This window comes from Alternaria hordeiaustralica (genome assembly GCF_023758085.1).
Source record: "Alternaria hordeiaustralica strain BMP 2776 chromosome Unknown scaffold_1, whole genome shotgun sequence".
NCBI classification, from domain to species: domain Eukaryota; kingdom Fungi; phylum Ascomycota; class Dothideomycetes; order Pleosporales; family Pleosporaceae; genus Alternaria; species Alternaria hordeiaustralica.
Window position 1 is genome coordinate 4,294,112 of NW_026056773.1, and position 21,873 is coordinate 4,315,984.

Below are 21,873 nucleotides of genomic sequence, written 5' to 3' on the forward strand. Positions count from 1 at the left end.
CAACACCACAACACCACGCAAAACGTGCAAGATACAAGCTACGAAGTCTTCAAGCACTCACTTGGTAAGTCCCCTCAACAGTTCCCAGTAAGCAGGTAAGAGGCACGCTCCTGCAAGGGTAATTCCTGCGCGCTCAACTCCCACATCGTACACATCTTAGTGTTGTACTGGCATCCACGTACACCGTGAACAGCCGATGTATCCTCCTCAGATCGTTGAAATCTGAGAGATATTGATGCAAAGCCCTGAAATGCTGACTCATTTTCTAGATCTCAACGTCTCTTTCGCTTTCACGCCTAACTATCTCAACATCACGGTAACTGTTAGTCTCTCTGATCTTGCCCCCTCGAAAAGAAACCAGACTCAAATCCAAAATGGTGATCAAGGCCAAAAATCACCCCGCCGCGGCACAGGCAAACGAAGAACCGCGTGATCTCAGCGATCAATCAAGCACCAACACCAGCCCCATCATCTACACGCCCCCAGACTCCGGCACCGAAACCGACGCCATGGCATCCTCAGCAATCAACAAGGGCGTCTCACCTTCTCTCCAAGCTCCCGCACAGCCAGACGATGGCGGTGGTTCCTTCACCATCACTACAACTCACGGTCCCAAGCCCGTCCTCCAAGACCCCAGTGCCGCCAACATTAGCAAGCGCGAGTACATCTACTTCCTCCCTTACCCTCTGCCGCCAAACACCGAGATCCCTTACTCCATCCACCTCCCGCAGAAGAACCCGCTGAACCTACCGTCTCACCAGTTCGAGCCTACATCTACTTTGGTACTGACAAGCCCTAACCATACCTTTGTCGACATTCGTATCTACAAGTCGTTCTCCAAGGACGCGATCAATCCCAACAGCGCTGGTCCTGCGCCCATCAAGGAGAGCACCAACGCAGGCAACTCCGCACACCTAGACTGGGCCTTCACCGGCACTTCCACCAGCGTACCCATCACACCTCCTCCCACCGGCCCACAGCACGGGAAATCTGCCAAGAAGCTCAAGGAAGAAACTTGGGTCAACGTCACACACTCTACTTGGACTCACTGGCTCGACTCGCGCTTCCCTGTCGGCCACAAGAAAATCCCTGTTGATGAGGGCGACATGTATCCCATCGCTCCCGGATTGACGCTGGAGCACGGACACGGATATCATCCGGCGCTTGGAGCTGTCAAGACTCACGAGGAGATGTGGAGGGACGTCGACGCCGTATCTACGAATGAGAAGGGCAGTATGGTATGTGTGGTAATGCGGTGCCAGGCTGATCACGCGGGGGTTAGGGGCGTGGTCGTGAGGTTGGGACAGTACTGCCAGGGTATTCTCATGTGGGGTGATAAGGTTACCGTTGAGCGGTGGGAGGTGGAAGATGCTGAGGGAAAGACTGCGAAGGAGAAGGTTGGTGGGAATGGCGCAAAGTCAGAGGTGGAGAAGTGGAACAGGACTGTGAGGGTGGGTGATGGTTTCTTGCCTTGTGGCGTTACCTTTAGGCCTGAGATCTTGAGCGTGGGTGCGGTTGTCAAGTTCCAGGACTTTGAGTGGATGGTGGAGGAGTGTTGGGAGTGGAAGTAGATGGGTTTGAGCGTGGGCGAGATAGCTCGTGCATGCTGAGTGCATCCTTGATGAAGATGAGAAGGGTCATGGAGCCGAGTCGACGAAGTTGAGATAGCCTTTGTATGACAAGATGGCATATGAATGACGAAGAGTAGGCACACGTAAATGCTACCAATAGCAATGGAGATTGGTGTCTTGCAGATTGCACAAACGCTGTCCTGATCGCTAAGCCCACGCAAAACGGTGAACGTGACACTTGAGCTCAGACTTAAGAGCGTACGTCAACCGCCATTGCAGACTTCCCCGCAACAAAGAAAATATAATCAGCATCGACAATCGCAAGGTTTCGGAACCTTCAATGCGATACCCTGACCTCGACTCGGTGAAGTAAGGCACACCATCATGCACCTCACAAGCTGCTTCCTTCTCCTTGCATTGTGGCGGCCCCGCACCCTGGCCTCTTCAACTATGGACACAACCTGGTCCAACGTTCAGCAACCTCTAGCTCCTCAAAGAGATGTATCGACGGGCGATGATACTGTCATTCTGGGTGCAGGTGTCATTGGCCTCGCGACGGCCTATCAGCTCGCACTCGCTCACCGAAAGACCGTCAATGCGACATCCAGGCCACCTGGCAAAATCATCGTCGTCGAGCGAGCTGCGCATATTAGTCCTGCTGCCTCTGGTCAAGCGACAGGTGGGCTTGGAGATTTCGGCTTCGCGAGCGGTGTCGCTGATCTGGGTGTTCTGTCCTACAGGCTGTTCCAGGAACTTGCTCTCGCGAATGGGATGGAGGAGTTTGGCTTTGGCGAGTCTACGATCTATCGCGTCATACCAGACAACTTCACGGGTACACCTAAGCCAACTGATAGTTGGGGTCCAAGTCCTCCCATGGATCAGCCTCTGTCTGCGCTCCCTGACTGGATTAGACCCAAGAGCCATTGGTCAGTGCAGCGCATGACTGGACCCTCTCATGCATCGCATCTGTACGTTGGCCTTTTGATCACAATGACTTCTAGCCTGACCGATAAGTGATCCAGCTCAATTCTGCCAGTTCCTCTTCAAGGAATGCAAGAATTTGGGCGTTGAGTTCATCTTCAACGCCAACGCAACATCAGTCCAGGCGGCACCACGAGCGAGACATTTCACAAGCATCCAGATCAAGCAACAATATCACGACCCTCTCAACATCCCCTGCAAAAGCCTGGTCATAGCAGCAGGCCCCTGGTCCCCACACGTCTTCTCACTACTCTTCCCTCACGCCTCTCTCCAACTCCCAATGAACTCCACAGCCTCAGCCGGAAACCATTTCCGCGTCCGCACACCCAACTGGAAACCAGAGGACGACGTGAAGGGAAGTGAGCAAGTCTTCTTCCAGAGCGATGTTCCGGGTAGACAGGGTCTCGACATCACTAGTTTTTCGGGGGGTGAGTTGTATGTCGGTGGATGGGGAGCGGCACCGGAAGAACTTCCTGAGCTTGCGGAGGATGTGCATGCGCAGTCGGGTGAGATTGAGAGGATGAAAGAGGTTGCGAAGGGGTATTTGAGGGTGCCGGAGGGTGGGGAGTTGGATGTTTTTGCGGTGGGGAGGTGCTATAGGCCGCTTTCGACGATCGGGCATCCGATAGTCATGAAGGTGGACTGGGAGTTGCTTGGTATGGAAGACGAGTCCTGGGATAGGCCGCTTCCTTCGAAGCAAGGCAGAGATGATCAGGATGGTCGGTACGGTCCGGGGGGTTTGTTCCTGAACACGGCCCATTTTGATGATGGTGTAACACTATCGCTTGGCAGTGGGAAGGTTATGAGCGAGCTACTGATGGGTCTTCCACCTTCGGTTGATACATCGGGGCTTGGATTGAGATGAGCATGCTCTGCTGTTCCAATGATAGGGAGCACTAGATTGCTGAAGCGTATTAGCATTCAGATGTGTCTTAGTCTATTTAGAGTCTATAATAGCGACTATAAGTTACTGTGAAGTAGTTGGCACTACGCGAAATCTATTAGTGAAGACACTATGGCATAGTTTTCGATGTTTGACTGCATAGTGAGCGGTGAAGCTGTAGGGAAGAAAGAGACGATAACTTTCTAAGTAAGGAAATGAACCTGTCAACACTTGGAAAGTTAACCAGAGTGAGCGATGCAAACGTTGGAAGTGTTGTAGAATCTAGCGGCACAAAACGTAGCAGCGCTTCTAAGTTACGAAATTTTTGTGTAAGATAGACTACACTATCTTATTAACGCTACGGGTTTTCCGTTTGCTACCAGCTGCCTAGCGTTTCGGTCGGCTAGGTGACCGTGAGTCCACCGCCCCTTCCGCAAGGGTGTGGTGCTAAGGTTGCCTGGTCACCACCAAACGGTCACGAATAACATTGTCTGACCTCGAGCTGTCTCTTTCTCTTACCTCAAGTTACCAACAAAACCCCAAGACTTAACTTCGAGCGACACTGTGCTATCGCACGCAAGAGTCAAGATGAGCGACAACGTACGAGGCAAAGATCTCTTGAACTTCATGGACAAGTTGGCAGAGCCAGAGCGCTCCCAATTCTTCGAGCTGCTGTCAAAAGAGGATGCCGTCGCGACTATGCAAGCCTCTCTTCACGAGCGAGACAGATTGAGAGGTGAGTTTCACACGGACAGTTCTGGATAATCGCTAATCAATTTGATCAGGAACTGGGGCTCAGCCAAGCGAGCTGGCCTTTAGAACTCAAGCGGGATCCAACGTTGGGATTGTCGGCGAGCATGAACAGAACCGTTCCGAGGTCATTGCTGCAGTAGCATCAGAAGTCGGCGACACTGCTATAGCAGAAGACATCCCGCCCGACTTGCACGTGTACCTTCGTGTTCCAAACAGCCGCGGTGATCCCACCCTGAGAGACATTTACGATCTTCCACAACAAGTCCAGGCAGAACTGGAAGCTCGTTTCAAGGCCATGTGGGAGTGTGAACCGTCAAGGACCAAGACCTACAGGAGGTTTATGGAGAAGCCGGGGCACCAAGTCAACAAGGACGTCTGCCTTCGCAACCTAGTGATCCGGAGTTCAAGTGCGAAGGGTACGATGTGGGCTCAGGGCGGCAAGCACAAGGAGTCTGCTTGCGACAAGTGCATCGCCAAGCGTGAGGCCTGCGCTCACATCGACAAGGTCAACAACGAGTACATCAAAGTCTTCGTGCCCCTTCCTCGGGACCTCCGCAAGGGCAAGAAGTGGGACGAACTCGGATATTGGGTGCTTGAGGACTGAGACTTGGGAGTTCCGGACTGTCAGCCGCGCAAGCAACCGATACCATGTATTGGTATGGTGGTCCGACCTTGACAAGCTGCCTTTGGAAGCCTTTGTCTTTTTGAGCTGCACTCTTTCTGCAGGTTGAGATGAAACACAGAACTAGGATATGAAGATACAAAGCGACGGAGACTAAGAGAAAAGTTCCCAACATGGAGATCGTAGGGTAATTGAATACACTTACGAATCTCCTGACTGTAATGAGTGTGGACCGCGACTTGACTCCTTGATAGCCGCCGCCCCGAGTGTTTCGTTGAAGTGATCAGCACCAAGAACGCCACATAAGAGTGCGCGGGCGCGTCCGTGTACATCTCCAGTCACCCTCAACATTGCCTCACTCCGAACAACAGCATGTCTTTTTCGACCATGGTGAACAGTATGAACAACGCTGATGAAACATCAGATAGAGAAAAGCAGCAATTGTAGATAAAGCCTGCTCTTCTGATCAGTCGAAGCAATGATTAGGCCTTCCCGAGAACCGTCGTGATGCGAGTCTCAAGGGAATGATGAGGGCCTTGAGGGAAGGCATTGTGGGGTGATTGGAACACACTTACAGATATTTGGTATGTCGTGAGCGTGGAATGAGTACTAACTCCCCGAACGCCGATGCTATGCAATGTGGAAAAGCTCCAACTAAGACGATATCCTGGGTATGAGTACAGCGTAAATGTCAACATAAGAACGATGAACGCGTGTCTTTCAAACAGCATCCACAGCCACCCAGCCACCGCTCCAGATGCCATCCGTTTTGGATCCAGGACAACTCGCATGATCGCATCCGGTTGGTTTTGTGAAGTCATACTCCTCCCATGTAATCTCGTCTGCCCTTTCCCCGTCCGCCATGACTGTATCCTCTTCCTTCTTGACCTCGGCCTCTGCAACAGGCATCGCAGCAGCAACCGGTACTTCAACACTCTTCTCAGGCACATCCTCCGTCTTAACCACCACCCCCTCAGCCTTCTCCTCCACCCCCTCTTTCCCACCCACCGCAACCCCAACCTTCTTGAACCTACCCCCCGCCGCGGCACCACCACCACCACCCCCAATCTTCGTAAACCGACTCCCAACCCCCGGTTTCTTATTCGCGTTCTCCACATCTATACTCCGCATCTCCAACCCTTGTTTCGGCTTGTTGCTCTCGGTGTCGTTAGAGGCAGTCAGTTTCTTCATGTCGGCGAGACGTTGGCGGTGGTTGTGGTCGTAGGAGCGGAGGTGGTTTTCGTAGTCGAGTTGCCGCGGGTAGCCTTTATCGCAGATTGTGCAGTTGAAGAGGCGGACGGCCGCGGGGAGGGGGTTGTTTCGCTGGGAGGGGTGTTAGTGATGCGTGGGTGAGGGTAGGGCTGGGGGAGGGCGTACTGGTGGCATGGTCGCGACTGTGTGTGGTGTGTCGCTTCTAGGGATGTGAGCGACGTGGTATATCACCAGTGATAGTAACTCCGTAAGCGATTCGTAGGATCGTGTGGTAGCGGGATCGTGAAGTCGTGAAGCCGTGCAGTCGCGTAGTCGCGCGTGGTGATAGAACAATTGGTGTTGCGGCTCAACAGCACGCGCCTCGGCTCAGCGTGGCATGCAGCGCCCCACTTATATCTTCACCGAATCAACGTCATTCCATGTCTCAGCAACGTAGCATTTCCCTTACCTCGCAACACCACGACACGACCCACAAGATGGAGAAGAGTCCGGGTCTCCCACCGGTAGAGGATGAAGAGATGGGCGTCATGGGCCTCACCGAAGTCGACCCTTCGCCCGTCGACACACCAGAAGAGTTGAAAGTAAATCAATATTTCCCGGTTCCGGATGAGGAACGGCCTGAGAAAGAGACGGAGGAGATGAGAGGGATAAGGAGGATGAACACTTTGGGATTGCGGTTAGGTGATCATGGGCCTGCTTGGTGGCGTATGTCTTCCTTCAATCGTCAAATACAGAGCTACAATGCTGACCACCACTCCCCAGTCCTCCGCATACAAAAGTACTCCTCCTACACCTTCACCGCCTTCGCCGCCCTCCACATAACAAACGTGTCCATAATACCGCTCGCCACCCGCTCCGTCCTCGAATCAAACCGCTACCTCCTGCTCACACGACCATACTACCAATCCGCGCTCACGGAACCCCTCCTCGTTGGCCTCCCCCTCGTCGCACACGTTACATCTGGAATCGCACTACGGCTGTGGAGAAGGAGACAGGCGCTGAAACGATACGGTGCAGAGACACGAACGGATAAGCGCACGATTCCTTGGCCAGCACTGAGTGGAACGAGTGCCTTGGGTTATGCGTTGGTGCCTTTTGCTAGTTTCCATATCTGGACTACGAGGATCCTTCCGTTGTATGCGCATGGCGACTCGTCGCTGATTAATCTGCAATATATCTCCCATGGCTTTGCACTACATCCTGCAGTTTCCTTCACCGGTTTCACAGCACTGGTGGGAGTTGGCGTGTGGCATTTCGTCTGGGGTGCAGCAAAATGGTTGGGTTTTGCACCAAGTCAGGTCAAGCACACGGAAGAGAACAGGGCATTGATCCGGAAGAGGAGGTGGTACACTATCAACGGCATTAGCGCGGCTCTGACAGCACTATGGCTAGCGGGCGGCTTGGGTATTGTTGGACGAGACGGCAAGATGGTGGGCTGGGTAGGCAAAGAGTACGACGAGCTGTACAAGTACCTTCCGATCGTTGGACGATGGGTGGGACAATAAGAGGAATGTGTGGTGCGAGTTTTGCATTGTAGTATACCCTTGATAGCGCATCGACAATAGTCTACACTTTCTCGCCAGAACACTCGCCTCCACCTTCTCAATAGTTGATGTAAATCCTTCCTTCCAGCGGTTGCAGCATTGATCCCGTTGCCTTCCCATACGAACTCACAAGCAAGTTCAACCCCTCAACATCGCACTCCATTCCCCGTTCCTCGGTCGTAAAATTCAACACCACAAGCGCCGTCTTCCCCTCACACCTCTTCCGATAGATAAACAGATCCTTCCCCCCCAGATCTACCAGCTCAAACGACCCATACACGAGAACATCCTTATGCCCCTTCCTGAGCTTCAGAACGTGCTTATAAAACGAAAGCACACTCCCCCCATCCTTCTCCTGCGCCGCCGCATTGATACTACCATACTCATCATGCACTCTCATCCACGGCTTTCCCGTCGAAAACCCACTGTTGGTACTATCATCCCATTGGAACGGCAACCGCGCATGGTCCCTAGCCATGCGCTGTAAGCCCCTCTTAATCCGTTCCTTACGCGTAGGATCCGTCCCGTCCTCCGCTAGCCTCACGGCTTCGGCCCAGTAGTTCTGGCTTTCGACGTCTTTGTATTCGCCTTCTATGTCCCAGGATGGCGGCGCGTTGATCATACCGATTTCCTGGCCTTGGTAGAGGAACAAACTGCCCGATTGACCAATCAGCCACAAAGCGAGTAGTTTGCCGCTGGCAACTCGCCATTCGGGTGCGTCGTTGGCGAAGCGGGAGATGCTGCGGCCGTTGTCGTGGTTTTCGTTGAAAACGGTTGTCCATGCGTCTGTGCCTTCGATGAAACATTGCCATTTCTCTACTATGCGCTTCATGTCTGGTAATGTCCAATTAGCGTAATCGTACTTGTTGTCAGAGCCTGGTGGGCCTTGGCCGAGGTGCGTGATGTCGAATTGGAAAACCATGTCTAGTTCCTTTTGTGCGGCGCTGATGTAGGGGAGGACAGAGGAGGGGTCTGGACATAAGGAGAGTTCGCCGACTGTTACGACGGATTGGTCGTCGTAGGTGCGGTAGTGGGAGAGGACGGTACGGTTCATCTCTTTGATGAACTCGTGGATCCGGGGCCCGTTGCACCACATCTGGGCGGCAGGTTGGATGGAGCTGGTTGGGTCGGTGATGGGCGCGTCTGCGAAAGGGAGGACTTTGGAATACTTGTTTACGGTGTCTACGCGGAAGCCATCGATGCCTTTGTTGAGCCAGAAGCGCATGGCTGAGTCGTAGATCGCTTGTCGGCAGTCTTCGTTCTCCCAGTTTAGGTCTGGTTGGGATTTGTCGTAGAGATGAAGGTAGTACTCTTCCGTGTGCTCATCCCACGTCCAAGTTCCACCAGCGAAATATGAGCGGTAGTTAGTGGGCGGCATACGGTTGCCCTGCTCGTCGTAACGTGCTGGTTGCCAGAAATACCAGTCTCGTTTCGGATTATCTCTGGAACTCCGGCTTTCCTTGAACCAAGCGTGCTGATCGCTTGTATGGTTTACAACTAGGTCGAGGATGATCTTCATGTCGTTATCGTGGCAGGCTTTAATGAGTTTCTCCACATCCTTGACGGTGCCGTACGGTGCATATACACCTTCATAGTCGGAGACATCGTAGCCCTGACATATTGAGGCGCGAGATCAGTGACGGTCTATATATCTCATACGTCGTGTTCTTACCATATCAATCTGCGGTGAGTCGAACATGGGCGATAGCCAAACCACATCCACACCAAGGGACGCGATGTAGCTGATCTTCTCAAGTATACCCGGGATATCCCCCCATCCATCGCCATCACTATCCTTGAAAGATGCCGGGTAGATTTGATAGAATGTTGCTTCCTTCCACCACACGCGTTTGTGGTAAGAGAGATCTACATGTGGTGACATGATAGTTGACGGACAAATTATGCGTACTGAGATTCGGGTATCTGTGAATGCAAGACTTAGTGGGTGCAGGCTATTCGCAAGCAGATATCGTCCATGGATTGATGCGAAGTTTCTGGTGGAAGCCGGGGAGTAGCAAGATGAGGACCGCTTGGTGTACGGAGTGGGAGATGAAGGAGAGAAGTCGTTGCAGGCTCCAGAGAACTACGCTTTGGTCTGTACTCCGTCCCAATGATCATCGTCATGCAGTCCATTGTGACAGTCTCTCTCATTCGTCGTTTTGGTGACTGCTTGTAAACGGTTGGCACCCTGGTGCGAGTCGTGTCAGCCCCGCAATGTGGCGCCCGTGTTCCTTCCGGGTTGCTTCCGCATCGCCTCCGCCTTGGCTCCGTGAAAATCTCTCGGTACGACGAACCACCATAGGCCATCCGCGTTGCTTCCGATCATTCGGCAACGAAGGAACTCATAATTGCGAGAAACTTGGCGTTCTCTGATGCCGTTGGAGTAATTTTGGGCGTAGTATGAGCGATTTCCACACCTAAGCTGGGGCACCATGGGGAGGTCCGAGGTGCTGGGCCCTCGCTAACCCGCATCAAAGGCAACCCTGTTCTGACCATGATCATCTGTGCTCGGAGATGGTTATAAGCCTGTCACGCCTCCTCAATAATATGGCATCGATTCCAGTCTCTTTCACCCGAGCTGCCACTCATTGCGACAATGACAGACAAGGACTTTGAGCAACCTACGGCGACACAGCTCGCAGCGCCAAATGAGGAGGCGCAGCATGCAGCTGACGATGAGAAATCTATGAGCCTCGTTCAGGCGATCAGACTCTACCCAAAAGCCGTTGGCTGGTCTGTCGTTCTGTCGAGTGCTCTGATCATGGAAGGCTACGACCTCGCATTGCTGGGGAGTTTGTACGGCAGCCCTCAGTTCAATCGCAAATACGGAGTTCTGAACGCTGCTACTGGCAAGTACAGTGTTCAAGCCAGTTGGCAGAGCGCACTGTGAGTATCAAAGACACGTTACCCGAGGTTTTTTTGTGACTGATAGCGTCAGATCCAATGGAGCACGAGCTGGCGAGGTCATCGGTCTTGTCATTAACGGCTTCGTTAGCGAGCGGTATGGGTATCGGAAGACCATGATAGGTGCCCTGATATCGATGACTGCTTTCATCTTTATCCTGTTTTTTGCGCCCAATGTTCAGACTCTGGTCATTGGCGAAGTCTTCTGCGGGATCCCGTGGGGCATGTTTCAGACCCTCACAACGCAGTATGCATCGGAAGTTGCACCTGTGCGCCTGAGGCCGATTCTGACCACGTTCGTCAACATGTAAGCATTTGCATTCGCCTTTTCCGAGACCGAATGCTAACGAACTTCCAGGTGCTGGGTGATGGGACAATTTATAGCTTCAGGTGTAAACCGCGGCTGCGTCCAACGTTCAGACCAATGGGCGTATCGTATCCCTTTTGCCGTACAATGGGTCTGGCCCGTACCGATCATGGTCGGTGTCTTTCTTGCGCCTGAAAGTCCGTGGTGGCATGTTCGCAGAGGCGACAAAGTAGGCGCTAAAGCTGCATTGCTTCGTCTGACCTCACCGGAAAAGGACCCGAACTTCAACGCCGACGAAACAATCGCCATGATTGAGCATACCAACGAGATGGAAAAGAACATGTCAGAAGGCACGCGATGGACGGACCTGTTCAAGGGAACAGATCTCCGACGAACCGAGATCGTATGCTTCACCTGGATTGCTCAGACAATCTGCGGGACCAACATCATGGGTTACTTGTAAGTATTAGGCGTGAAGTCGGTACGAACTCTGGGCTGACATCAAGCAGCGCATACTTCATGCAGAAGGCAGGCCTCCCCACCGTACAATCTTTCAACATGTCGATGATCTCACTCGCCCTTGGCCTAGTCGGTACTGCTGGATCGTGGTACCTCATGCAGAAGTTCGGTCGACGAACGATCCATTTCTCCGGCGGCTGCACCCTCTTCATCATCCTGATAATCGTTGGATCATGCTCTTTTGCCGGTACCCAAGCCTCGAACTGGGCTATTGGCGCGGTGTTGATTCTCTTCGTCTTCGTGTATGACTTCACGATCGGTCCCGTCACCTACTCAATCGTGTCGGAGATGTCATCAACTAGACTGAAGGCCAAGACGATCGTACTCGCGCGAGCGCTGTACAATATCTCGAATATTGTGGTCAACGTATTGACGAACTACCAGCTTGGAGATGCCAACTGGGCCTGGGGAGCGAAGACGGCGTTTTTCTGGGCAGGTACTTGCGGCTGCGTTGTGGTATGGGTGTACTTCAGGCTCCCAGAACCGAAGGGCCGGACGTATGGAGAGCTCGACATGTTATTCGAGCAGAGGGTCAGCGCGAGGAAGTTTGCTAGCACGCAGGTCGACCCGTACGGGCATGGGCGTGTCGCGGATGAGAAGGCCGCTGTGGGTTCGGAATGGAAGGAGTGAGTCTAGCCACACATGCGGTGCTGAAGTGATAGTTCCACGCGTCTCAAACGCTGATAGGTTATGTTCGCAGATGTTCGGTTCGTGTTGGCTATGTCTTTCCTCTTCGGTGACGCGCATCTGTTTGGAGATTAGTGTGTTGATATGACGTAAGCAGCCTCGGCATCACGCGACGCGTCTGACCAGCCCGCGGCTACCTGCTGCCATTCCTCACCACGCCTCCTCTCACCTTTAGTCAACATCATGAACCCCACGTAGACACTCGAACTTGATGCAGAACGCCGTGTCTAGAACAGTCTACCGGAAACAAGTTGCAAAGGCATGTGACCCGTGTCGCCGCCGCAAAACTAAGTGCAATGGCGCGCAACCTTGCGCAGGATGTTTATCGGCAAAACTAGCTTGCACCTTCAACGCACCACGGGGTCAAGGAGGTCGCACAGGTTCGAGGGCTAACGTACTCAACGAATTGAAAGCGATACCCCATAACGATGCCGACGTCTGCGACCCACAGGATGCTGCCCCGACCGCGGTCATTACCACCGCTGTGGAATTGACAAAGGAAGTCTTCAAAACGTTGGTCGACGTCTACGAGGAGCGCATATACAGGATAGTAGCTCTCATACCAGCCGAAAGACTGCGAGAAGAGTTCATGCAAATGCAGACTTCGCCGACATCTCGACAGTTCATATATGCCTTTTGCGCATACATGGCAAACTTTGCGGAAGCCTCCACTCATGCCAATTGCGGATCTACACAGTCTTCACAAACGGACTCACAAATCTACTACTTAGACCATACCTTGCTCTCGCTGCAGCGAGATAGGATTACGCAGCTTGATCATCGATCAGTTTATACCTCCTTCTTTCTATACGGAGCTTACGCTGGCCGAGGCGACTATCGTCAAGCATGGTTCTACTTGAGAGAAGCAACAACCTTGTTTATGATGCTTAAAGACGAGGACAGGGATTGGTTCGACATGAAGACAAGGACACGGCTGTTTCGGATTCTGGTAGTGTCAGAAAGGTACGCTGAATACTTCCCGTCTTTCTTACGTCTGTCCCCCCACTTCGATGCATCATGGTCCACCATATGCACTTCCGACTGTATGATATCATTTGTCTCTTTCTCGTCTATCCAATTCCACCTGCGAGCGAAGACAGCGACGATTCTCAGTACCCATGGGCATCGTGATGAGTGTATTGCTTACTAGTTGTTAGAGCGCATGGCGTTCGTAGGAATCGGCCCATCACACTATCTGTCACTTCCTCAAGCTACCCACTCGATGGGCATGATGATCTTGGCTTGCTCCACCTCGCATCAGTCTTCCGACCGCTCGATGAAGTCTTTTTCGCAGTGTGGAACGGTGCTGCGCAAAACTGCAGTAAAAAGTGGTTAATCCAGCTCGAGAACGATGTTCGCACCGCACTGCCCACTGATCTCGAACTTTCGAACGAAGAGATTGCAAATGTTCGCATATCGCAGTTCTGGCTACAGATCAAACTGTGGGAGCTGTTTCCCCGCTTCGGGTTTCTTTCCACAGAGTCTGTTTACGATTGCTTAACATTCAGATACCCCATTCTGGTCGGCAAAGACTTGACCATCCTCTCGATGAAGCTACCCGTTCAGAGTCTGCAGATACATGGCGTCGGCATGGTACGTCATTCAGCCGCAAGCTTGTCTCATTGCTAACAACCTTAGACGGAGAAGGTATTCGACATAGCCTGCGCTTTAGCGGATGTTCTTCATTTCGTGCCTCAGTCTGCATCACATGCCGAACTCATCCCCCCAGATTACTTGACCCAGTTGATGCTGTTGATAGCAAAGCTACCGGGCGGCTCGTCTAAGTTCATACCTTTGCTGCTAGCCAAAGTCAATGAACTACTTCCCGATCTGTTGGAGCACGTGTGCGAAGCGATCCAACTGCCAATCCCCACCAATCGCAACCCCATGAGCCCAGATACACGATTCATATATGAGGAAGAAGTTGGAAGAGGCCTTCACGCAGATTTGAGGAGAACACTGTAGCGGGAAGGAAGAAAGATGCATTCGAAGACTGCAATCAGGACGAGCCAGATGCGATCTCACAAACATATCTAAACATAGGACTTCGGAACGACCCCGAAGTACTAGTCCATCCACCAATCTACATAACGAGTACCGACCGGTCTGGACTACCCAGCGACCAGCGCCAGGACAGCCCACCGTCGACAACACTCGACCCCAAACGAAACAAAACAAGAAATCCTGACCATCCCAACGACCAGCGTCAAGATGGCCCACCGCCAACCAAAACCCCACCAGCATGGCGACCAGCGCTCATGCGAACCTCGGCCTCAGTGCCCGCCGGCGAGAGATCGCGCCCTCGATGTCGCCATCGATCACCGTCTCCAGCCCACCACCAGGGCCACACACGAAGATGAGCTCGCTGCTCAGGCGATTGTATCTTGTGTCCCTCTTGGACACCACTGTGGCCTCTGGCTGCTTGCACATCCAGGGAGGTCGCTCGCCAGGGTGATCCCTCATGTATGCGAAGGCCCGCTCCAGTTTCGTCGTCTGACTCTCACGAGTGAACCAGCGGACAAGCGGAACGGCAACGGCGAGGAAAACGGCGACGAAGGACCAGAAGAGCGCGGTGCGGAGGTATTGCCAAACGAGATCGATCTCGTATGCCTTTCGGCGGCGGAGGGTTTCGTGCCAGTCTGTGAAGCCAGACCCAGGCACGTCTGGGTCGAAGCGGCATCGGTCGAAGAAGAGGTCGAGGAGGCGGCCGAAGGTGTTTTCCCAAAATGGGTCGTTTAGGCCCGCCAGCAGGCCAAACGACACCATCATGTAGGTGTTGTGGGCTTGTCGGAAGGAGATCGACAAAGAGAGTCGGTGGATGAGGACGTGGCCTAGGGCCCAAGAGAAGAGGGTGCCGATGGCGATGCGTAGCTCATTTGAGCTCGCGGCGAAGACGGTGATGAGCACCAGGCTCAGGAAGATGCGCAGCTTGTTCTGCGGGGACAGCATTGTTGCTGTTGTGGTGGTGATGATGATGATGGTGATGGTGGGAAGAGGGAACTTGGAAACGTCTTGAAAATGAGCAGGTGTGGTATTTGCTAAAGAGCAAAAGTCGGAGGCGGATGGGCTGTTTATATAGTACTGGCTTCTGCGCGAAGATGAGACGGTTGACAATAGCTACTATTGTTACAATAGGTACGTTGCCGTCTTCACTTCTATTTTCTACAATACCGACTGAACAATAGCGAACTCATGAAAACATCGCCTTCACCCCGGAACGCCAACAAAGATTTCAATAACAATAAGCTGACAAAAGACAGAGATCCAGATGTAACTCGCCTTCACCTCCACCTCAGCGTCACGTAGACCCCAGTAACACACGTGTACGCTGCCCACATCAAGACGCGCACCCACGTATACCTCAGCCCTCACTATCTCCCCCACCATCCTTCAAACCTCACCGTATACCCCACCCCCTCCCCTAATAATCACTATACCTCCTCTTCGACACCGCACTCACCCTCGACACCCTTCTACTCGCCCCATCAAGCCCCTCCCCCTCAACAAACAACCGATTATGCACTATCCAGTCCTCAAACTCCTGCTCCCTTCTCTCCTCATCCGGATCAATCCAGTCACCCATCTCACTTCCTTCCATAGTAGTAGTAGTAGTATCGCTCATCCTGTTCACGGCTCCATCGCGAGAGTGTGAGACCGAGGAACTGGATTGCTCGCTGCGCCAGTGGTGCGGGAGGGGGCTTCGGCCACGTCCGTCGTCGTTGGCGGCGTCGATGGCGCTGGGATCGAGACGTTGGATTTGGGACTTTTTGTATTCGTGCGCTGTTTCTGCGAGGGTCTTGGCACTGACACCGGTGCTGTTGTTGTTGTTGTTGTTGTTGTTGGTCTTCCAGTTCCGAGGCAGCGTGTAGGAGAAGGCTGAGCGTATGCCGCTTGGCTTGCGGCGGAGGGAGCCGCCTACGCGGCTGAGCCAGGTTTTTGGGCTGGTGTCTTGGTTTTGGGTCGAGGCTGCGTCGGCGGGTGGGGGTGTGGCGAAGGGGGATTTATGGGGTAGTTCTTCGTCGCTGGGACGTTGCATTAAGTGGCAGGTGTGGTCGATGAGTGCGGGTTCTACGCCGTTGGGGAGCTGTTCGTAGGTGGACATGCCGATGCTTACGCCGCGTTTGCGGCGGAGTGAGAAGAATCGAGTAGGTCCTGTGAAGGGGAGGTGCTGGGCCGGCGTAGGTGTCGTGGGCTCAACTTGTGACTGGTTGGTGTCGGCTTGGAGGTCTTCGTTCCGTTGTGCGGTCTGACGGATCGCCTTTTTCTTGTCTTTGCGTTCTTGGTGGCGCTTTCGAATCTATGGTGGTGTTAGTATGTGGCTTTCTTGGACAGCGGTGCGAGCGCGTGATTCGACAGTGTACGGCACATATATGCGACAGGTATCTTATTAATGGCGGCTATTCGAATGCATTACTCACCGTAGTGATCAAACCCATCTTAGGCATACTGGGCAAACGCCTCACGAAGTCCTTGTCGTTGAAGATCAAAGATGAGGTTGCAAATGAGAACGACGGACGTTACTGAGTACAGCTGTCAAGTGCAACGTCAATATGTCCACCAATGGCTTGTGAAGTTTGGTACCGTGAGTGGGGATGCCGTCAACCAGAGGATGTGGTTGTTCGAGGGTCCATGAACATGTCATGGTGGCCGCCTCAACACATCATGAGCACGGTGCAGAAGTATTTTCGACGTTATCATTACTCGTGGTATCAAGATCTAGTTTGATGGTGATCGTGTGACTATTTGCAGAGTCTTCACATCAAAGCGTCTTAGTACGTCTTTCGCCCATAGTGCACTTTCAAAATTCATCAAACTCGAATGCAAACTCGCTGTCAGGTGTGCACTCTTTATTCTATGCGGCTATTGTCATCTATATACCACCCAAGCAGGGAAGGGCTTCCACGGACATTCTCTGACAGTCAGGAACGGATGCAAGAGCTAGGACGGACAGCGGGTGAGGATGGAGCTTGCGTACCACTATCCAACCAGAACGAACGGCGAAGTATATGCGACTTTTTTAAGCGGCCTAGGCTTCGTGAAGTGATTGTCCGTCGACCTCATCGTCGTCGCGTACGGTTGCAAGATCGATTTTCGCAGCATCAGCAATGCGGGAAAGAGCCGCCATTTCCAACTGCAAATTAGACAGTATCCACTCATGATCACGCTCGATCTGTTCATAAGTACGTGCTTTCCTCTCTCTGAGTTCTCTCGCTGCGTGTCTGTGGAAAGTGAAAACCTTGTCGAGGAAACCACACTCTCTCGCGATGAGAGCCTCGTGTGGTGAGCCGTCCACCATGTCTGTCAGATTGTTGTGAAGAGTTGCCCTCTGGTCACACGCGTCATCGTGAACCCTAGCATGGGTAAGCAGGAAGTCCAGAACTCCCTGCTGAGCTTTGAATGCTTGGGCCGTTCGGTGGAGTGTCAGACGCTTCCTTGTGGTTTCGTGGTCGATATGTCTCTCGCAGGTCTGGATGGCGTCTTCGATGGTTTTCGCGAGCTTGGTTTCGTCTTCTGTCGTGAAATCTGTTGCTGCTTCGCTCGAACCTTCCTAAGTCTAACGTCAGTTCGAGGGTCGCAGAGAAACTCAAGACAATGGCACTCACCAGTGACAGCTTCTCCGTCAGCTCACTAAGGCCATCGTTGCGGCTCAAACACTCGCTGATCATTTTGTCGACAACACTGTTGAGCCCTTCCTTCATGTTCTGAAGCACGTCCAGCTCGACAGTGTTACCTTGTTTCAGGCCCTCGATGATGGCGTCCGACGACATGGTGAGGTGGCGCAATTGTCGCAGGTGTCACCGCAATATTGATCTCGGTTGGTGTTGTGGTCGTGTTGTGTTGGTCGGAGTCAGAGAGCCTTCCAGAAATAGCAGGAGCGACTAGCGCGAAACCACCAGGCCAGCGGTGAAGGTGAGCGTGGAAACAAACACTCGCAATTTCTGATTCACTCCACATGAGCCGGTTATTGCAGTCTCCAGTTGTCAGTTTCCGCAATGCGATACTGCCAGGATATGCGCAGCTCAGGCTTCCAGATCCTCAAGGACTAGAGTGAGTCTGCGACACGCAGCAGTAGCACTGACATGTTACCTGAGTATCTGGACTTCTCGGGCTCTAAAAACTTCTGCGTAGCATCTAGCGGCTCTCTATTGCTTTCTTGATAACATTGTGTTGTTCTTTTGCCGTGTATCGTACTTGCTTCCACTGCGGTGTTTGCGTATCGTGTTGCGCTTTTGACATCCCTGGAAGTTGCTTGAGCTCTTTCGCCACCTTCTTTCCTGATATCGGCGCGAGTTTGCCCGCCAGCCATGACGAGTTCTTGTACCCGGTAAGCCATATCTGTGCTGGCTAAACCGAGAGTCATCTGAGTTCCATGATACCCTGTCACAGTGCATTTTCTTGGTGCTTGAACCTCGTCTGCTGCAAGCGCATTGTATCACCTTAATTCTGCACCCTGAAGTATCGGCGCTCACGCGGAGGAAGGTTTGAGGGCTGAAGTAGCTTAATTAAGCAGTAGCCCTAGGGAAGCCGGACAACCCCCATCAATCATCTCCATCCTCCTCCACATCAAGCTCAACACCAGAAAGCCTAGCCATGACCTGAAGGCCTCGCAGCAGCTCAACCAGCGCCTCATACTCCTGCACATGTACCTCTTCAGCCTTCTTGATCTTGTCAGCCCGCCTAAGTTCGATAGCCGTCCTCTCAGTTTTAACCGCGTCGAAGAACTCTGAGATGAGAATGCACTCTTGATGGTCTTCCTTGCGAAGTGCGTTGTGGATCGGAGCGACAGCTCGACGGAAGCGCTTGTGAACTCTGGTACGTTTGCGTAGGATGTGCTCGTGTCCCTTGATTTGTTCGCGCCGTTCGCCTAGTGACTTGATTTCTGCTGCGTGGGATTCGTCGGCTTCTTCGATGTTTTCTTCCCATTTGATACGGCTGATCTTCATGAGATCTTTGATGACGCGTCTGTTGGCTTTCATGGCTGTTGCGAGTTTTGACTCCGGTTCTGCCGCTACCGTTTCGATCGGTTCCGGGTCATCCTAGAATGCAAATGTCAGTCTCGAGCTTATGCTGAGTTGAGAGATAGCATAGAAGTTGTACCTCCTCTTCGAGCTCGCTCTGTTTCTCGTCGTCCTTGCCGTACTCGCTCTCAGCAGCTGGACCAGCATCTTCAGATCCTTCGTAGTCATAGCCAGCCTCGTAGTCTGACCAGCTCTGATGGTCATAGTCGCTCAGCTCACCGCCATCGCTGTCGCTCCAGTTTCGAGTGCCGGCGTCAGTCGAGCGGTACGACATTTTGGGTTCTCGTTGCGCGAGTGCACAATGTCGTGTTGTCGTGCCAGGCCGTGGTATAAGGTGCGGAGAGCGCAGTGCCAGCAGAAGCTCCTAGGCCGCGCGGCACCCGTTATCGTGAGATGCGGATTCATCGATGAAAGTGAAGACGATAACTAGCACCCTCATCGTTTGCGGCATAGCCAGTGCGCAGCCGCTCGTACCTTTGCCATGCTCTTTCTCGTGGTAGACTCCGTGCCGGCGCGTGCCCATCTGAGTAAATCATCGTGAATCTTGCTCGTAGAGAGCACATGCGCAGCTCAATCTGAGCGGCATACCAGCTTTAGCGCAGTTGCGCAACTGCGCAGGCATTGTCACCTCTTTCTGTTAGAAATCTCAAGCTGCAGCAGTGCATCTCGCTGAAGTAGATCGTTGAACAAGCGAGTAGACCATAGAAAGGAAAGAAAGAACTAGAGTGAGACTTTGGTAATGAAGTAAACATGAAAAAACTGAAGCAGGCATACTGCACTCCCAGCTTCGAGGTGAGAGAACCTGAGATGCTCACCTACAAAGAAAAGCGGTGACTTAGCAACACCGCAACCCACAAAGATAGCATGTGACAAAGAGAAAGCTGAGCGATCAAGCCGACATCGAGATAAGAGCGACCTGTCCACATCAGTCGAAGACCTATCATCCACTCACCTCACCCACGCCACAAGAAAAGCCACGCAGGACTTCGTGTTATCAAAGTCGTTAGATGGAGTTGCAATAGGAATACTCGTACATGCAATCGAAAATGCTCTAACCCAGCACCTACGTGTGTCTACCTTCAGCCGAAAATGGTCATAGTCTGATCATACAAAACCCCGGTTCCTTCGCCAAACCTGAATCCACAAGAACGCTAGAATGGCTACCGCACTACCCGCTTCCGTTCATACTCCAATCTATACCCTGAGGAGTTTAGCAGCATAGTCGACAATCAAGCTCTCACTGGGGAAGCTCATCTCCTCAAGCTTCTGGGCATATGGCGTGGGCACCTCAGCACCAGTGACGCGGGCAGGGGGCGCCTCCAAGTAGTCGAAGGCGTATTCGCAAGTAAGCGCCATAATCTCAGACGCGACACCGAAGGATGGGAAGCCAGACTCTACGCAGAGCATGTGGCCGGTCTTCTTGACGGACTTGACAATGGCCTCGACGTCGAGGGGCTTGATGGAGCGCAGGTTGATGACTTCGGCTTCGACGCCGTACTTGGACTTGAGTTGTTCGGCGGCGACGAGGGATTGGCCGACGCAGCGGGAGAGGGTGACGATGGTGAGGTCCTTGCCGGGGCGCTCGATCTTGGCCTTTCCGAACTGGGGGTGTGTTAGTATGAAGATAGAGTGGGATGATGGTGGGGTATCTTACGGGAATGACGAAGTCGTCTCTCTGGGCCTCCTCGCTCATAGGGAAGGAAAGACCGTACAGAAGTCTGTGGATGTTAGTACACGGTCTCTCGTCTTGCGTCTATTGTGACCTACTCGTTCTCGAGAACCACGACCGGGTTGGGGTCGCGGATAGCAGCCTTCAACAGACCCTTGGCATCCTCGGCGCTGTATGGCGAGACGACCTTCAATCCAGGAATGCTTCCGTACCACGCAGTGTAATCTTGGGAATGCTGAGCAGCGACACCGGACGCGAAACCGTTGGGACCACGGAAGGTGATGTTGCAGGGCTGGATACCACCGGACATGTAGTGGGTCTTTGCGGCGGAGTTGATAATCTGGTCAATGGCCTGCATGGCGAAGTTGAAGGTCATGAACTCGCACTGTCGTCGCTGTCAGATTTGCTTTTTGGGCCATGATGGCTGAGGAACTCACAATGGGGTGGAGACCAGCGAGCGCAGCACCGACGGTCAGACCGGCGAAACCTGACTCTGTGATGGGAGAGTCGATGACCCTCTTCTCACCGAAGCGGTCGAGCAGGCCCTTTGTGACCTTGTAGCTGTGGCTCAGTCAGCACCGTCCATTGATATTCCGTTGTGCATAGCCTGCGATGTATTCTCTGCCCAATTGGAGCCTCCTCTTTCTTATCGCAGATATGACATCTCTCTGCTTCATGGTGGGACGTACGCTCCGTTGTATTGCGCGACTTCCTCTCCGAGCACGAAAACCTTGTCGTTGCGCTCCATCTCCTCGGCCATGGCCTCGTTGAGCGCCTCTCGCACCGTCATCTCCTTCTGGCCCGACGCATATCCTCTCCTCGCAATTGACGGTGTAATGGCTGCGGCGCGGAAAGCTGGTCGGAAGGCGGGCGCTGGCCGCGACGCCGAGACGAGGCGGGAGGTGGGTCGGAGGAGCCTTGAAGCAGCCATTGTGGGGTGTGTGTGAGGGTGAAGGTGTGGTGAGGAAGTGCCGTGGGCGAGTGATGGCCGCTGAGGCTTGTGGTGGTTGCTGGGGCTTGCTGGACAATTTCTTGATGCGAAGATCCGAGTCGTTGGGGCCGGCGCTAGCGATCAAAGCTCTCGAGCAGGGACCACACTATAGCGAGAACACCCGACATGCGTCTGGATGGTCCCTGGATGGTCCGCCTCAACAACGTCGCTTTCACCACAGTCAGCCCTTACACGGAGCATCTACTGAATA

The 21,873-nt window shown here is 53.1% G+C and overlaps 12 protein-coding genes across 12 annotated transcripts; 5 read left to right on the forward strand and 7 right to left on the reverse strand.

Moving 5' to 3' along the window:
- Window positions 1-374: 374 nt before the first annotated feature.
- J4E84_001383 (uncharacterized protein) lies at window positions 375-1,571 on the forward strand (the record flags this gene model as incomplete). Its single annotated transcript, XM_049384015.1, has 1 exon — window positions 375-1,571. One exon carries the CDS (start codon window positions 375-377, stop codon window positions 1,569-1,571), a length of 1,197 nt encoding a protein of 398 aa, XP_049249533.1.
- Window positions 1,572-2,021: 450 nt separating this feature from the next.
- J4E84_001384 (uncharacterized protein) lies at window positions 2,022-3,417 on the forward strand (the record flags this gene model as incomplete). Its single annotated transcript, XM_049384016.1, has 2 exons — window positions 2,022-2,539; window positions 2,586-3,417. 2 exons carry the CDS (start codon window positions 2,022-2,024, stop codon window positions 3,415-3,417), a joined length of 1,350 nt encoding a protein of 449 aa, XP_049249534.1.
- Window positions 3,418-4,023: 606 nt separating this feature from the next.
- On the forward strand, window positions 4,024-4,792 carry J4E84_001385 (uncharacterized protein; the record flags this gene model as incomplete). Its single annotated transcript, XM_049384017.1, has 2 exons — window positions 4,024-4,171; window positions 4,221-4,792. The coding sequence occupies 2 exons, from the start codon at window positions 4,024-4,026 to the stop codon at window positions 4,790-4,792; spliced, it is 720 nt and encodes a 239-aa protein (XP_049249535.1).
- A 738-nt stretch (window positions 4,793-5,530) lies between these two features.
- J4E84_001386 (uncharacterized protein) lies at window positions 5,531-6,196 on the reverse strand (the record flags this gene model as incomplete). The annotated part of the gene is made up of 2 exons (XM_049384018.1): window positions 5,531-6,133; window positions 6,188-6,196. The coding sequence occupies 2 exons, from the start codon at window positions 6,194-6,196 to the stop codon at window positions 5,531-5,533; spliced, it is 612 nt and encodes a 203-aa protein (XP_049249536.1).
- Window positions 6,197-6,498: 302 nt separating this feature from the next.
- Window positions 6,499-7,527, forward strand: J4E84_001387 (uncharacterized protein; the record flags this gene model as incomplete). Its single annotated transcript, XM_049384019.1, has 2 exons — window positions 6,499-6,727; window positions 6,785-7,527. 2 exons carry the CDS (start codon window positions 6,499-6,501, stop codon window positions 7,525-7,527), a joined length of 972 nt encoding a protein of 323 aa, XP_049249537.1.
- Window positions 7,528-7,624: 97 nt separating this feature from the next.
- On the reverse strand, window positions 7,625-9,448 carry J4E84_001388 (uncharacterized protein; the record flags this gene model as incomplete). Its single annotated transcript, XM_049384020.1, has 2 exons — window positions 7,625-9,178; window positions 9,239-9,448. The coding sequence occupies 2 exons, from the start codon at window positions 9,446-9,448 to the stop codon at window positions 7,625-7,627; spliced, it is 1,764 nt and encodes a 587-aa protein (XP_049249538.1).
- Window positions 9,449-10,162: 714 nt separating this feature from the next.
- J4E84_001389 (uncharacterized protein) lies at window positions 10,163-11,926 on the forward strand (the record flags this gene model as incomplete). Its single annotated transcript, XM_049384021.1, has 4 exons — window positions 10,163-10,452; window positions 10,505-10,777; window positions 10,829-11,236; window positions 11,287-11,926. The coding sequence occupies 4 exons, from the start codon at window positions 10,163-10,165 to the stop codon at window positions 11,924-11,926; spliced, it is 1,611 nt and encodes a 536-aa protein (XP_049249539.1).
- Window positions 11,927-14,239: 2,313 nt separating this feature from the next.
- J4E84_001390 (uncharacterized protein) lies at window positions 14,240-15,177 on the reverse strand (the record flags this gene model as incomplete). Its single annotated transcript, XM_049384022.1, has 2 exons — window positions 14,240-14,994; window positions 15,174-15,177. The coding sequence occupies 2 exons, from the start codon at window positions 15,175-15,177 to the stop codon at window positions 14,240-14,242; spliced, it is 759 nt and encodes a 252-aa protein (XP_049249540.1).
- Window positions 15,178-15,404: 227 nt separating this feature from the next.
- J4E84_001391 (uncharacterized protein) lies at window positions 15,405-16,428 on the reverse strand (the record flags this gene model as incomplete). Its single annotated transcript, XM_049384023.1, has 2 exons — window positions 15,405-16,280; window positions 16,402-16,428. 2 exons carry the CDS (start codon window positions 16,426-16,428, stop codon window positions 15,405-15,407), a joined length of 903 nt encoding a protein of 300 aa, XP_049249541.1.
- A 581-nt stretch (window positions 16,429-17,009) lies between these two features.
- J4E84_001392 (uncharacterized protein) lies at window positions 17,010-17,751 on the reverse strand (the record flags this gene model as incomplete). The annotated part of the gene is made up of 2 exons (XM_049384024.1): window positions 17,010-17,531; window positions 17,587-17,751. The coding sequence occupies 2 exons, from the start codon at window positions 17,749-17,751 to the stop codon at window positions 17,010-17,012; spliced, it is 687 nt and encodes a 228-aa protein (XP_049249542.1).
- A 771-nt stretch (window positions 17,752-18,522) lies between these two features.
- J4E84_001393 (uncharacterized protein) lies at window positions 18,523-19,276 on the reverse strand (the record flags this gene model as incomplete). Its single annotated transcript, XM_049384025.1, has 2 exons — window positions 18,523-19,020; window positions 19,082-19,276. The coding sequence occupies 2 exons, from the start codon at window positions 19,274-19,276 to the stop codon at window positions 18,523-18,525; spliced, it is 693 nt and encodes a 230-aa protein (XP_049249543.1).
- Window positions 19,277-20,196: 920 nt separating this feature from the next.
- On the reverse strand, window positions 20,197-21,602 carry PDB1 (pyruvate dehydrogenase E1, beta subunit; the record flags this gene model as incomplete). The annotated part of the gene is made up of 5 exons (XM_049384026.1): window positions 20,197-20,604; window positions 20,657-20,720; window positions 20,770-21,056; window positions 21,109-21,232; window positions 21,361-21,602. The coding sequence occupies 5 exons, from the start codon at window positions 21,600-21,602 to the stop codon at window positions 20,197-20,199; spliced, it is 1,125 nt and encodes a 374-aa protein (XP_049249544.1).
- Between the last annotated feature and the right edge of the window lie 271 nt (window positions 21,603-21,873).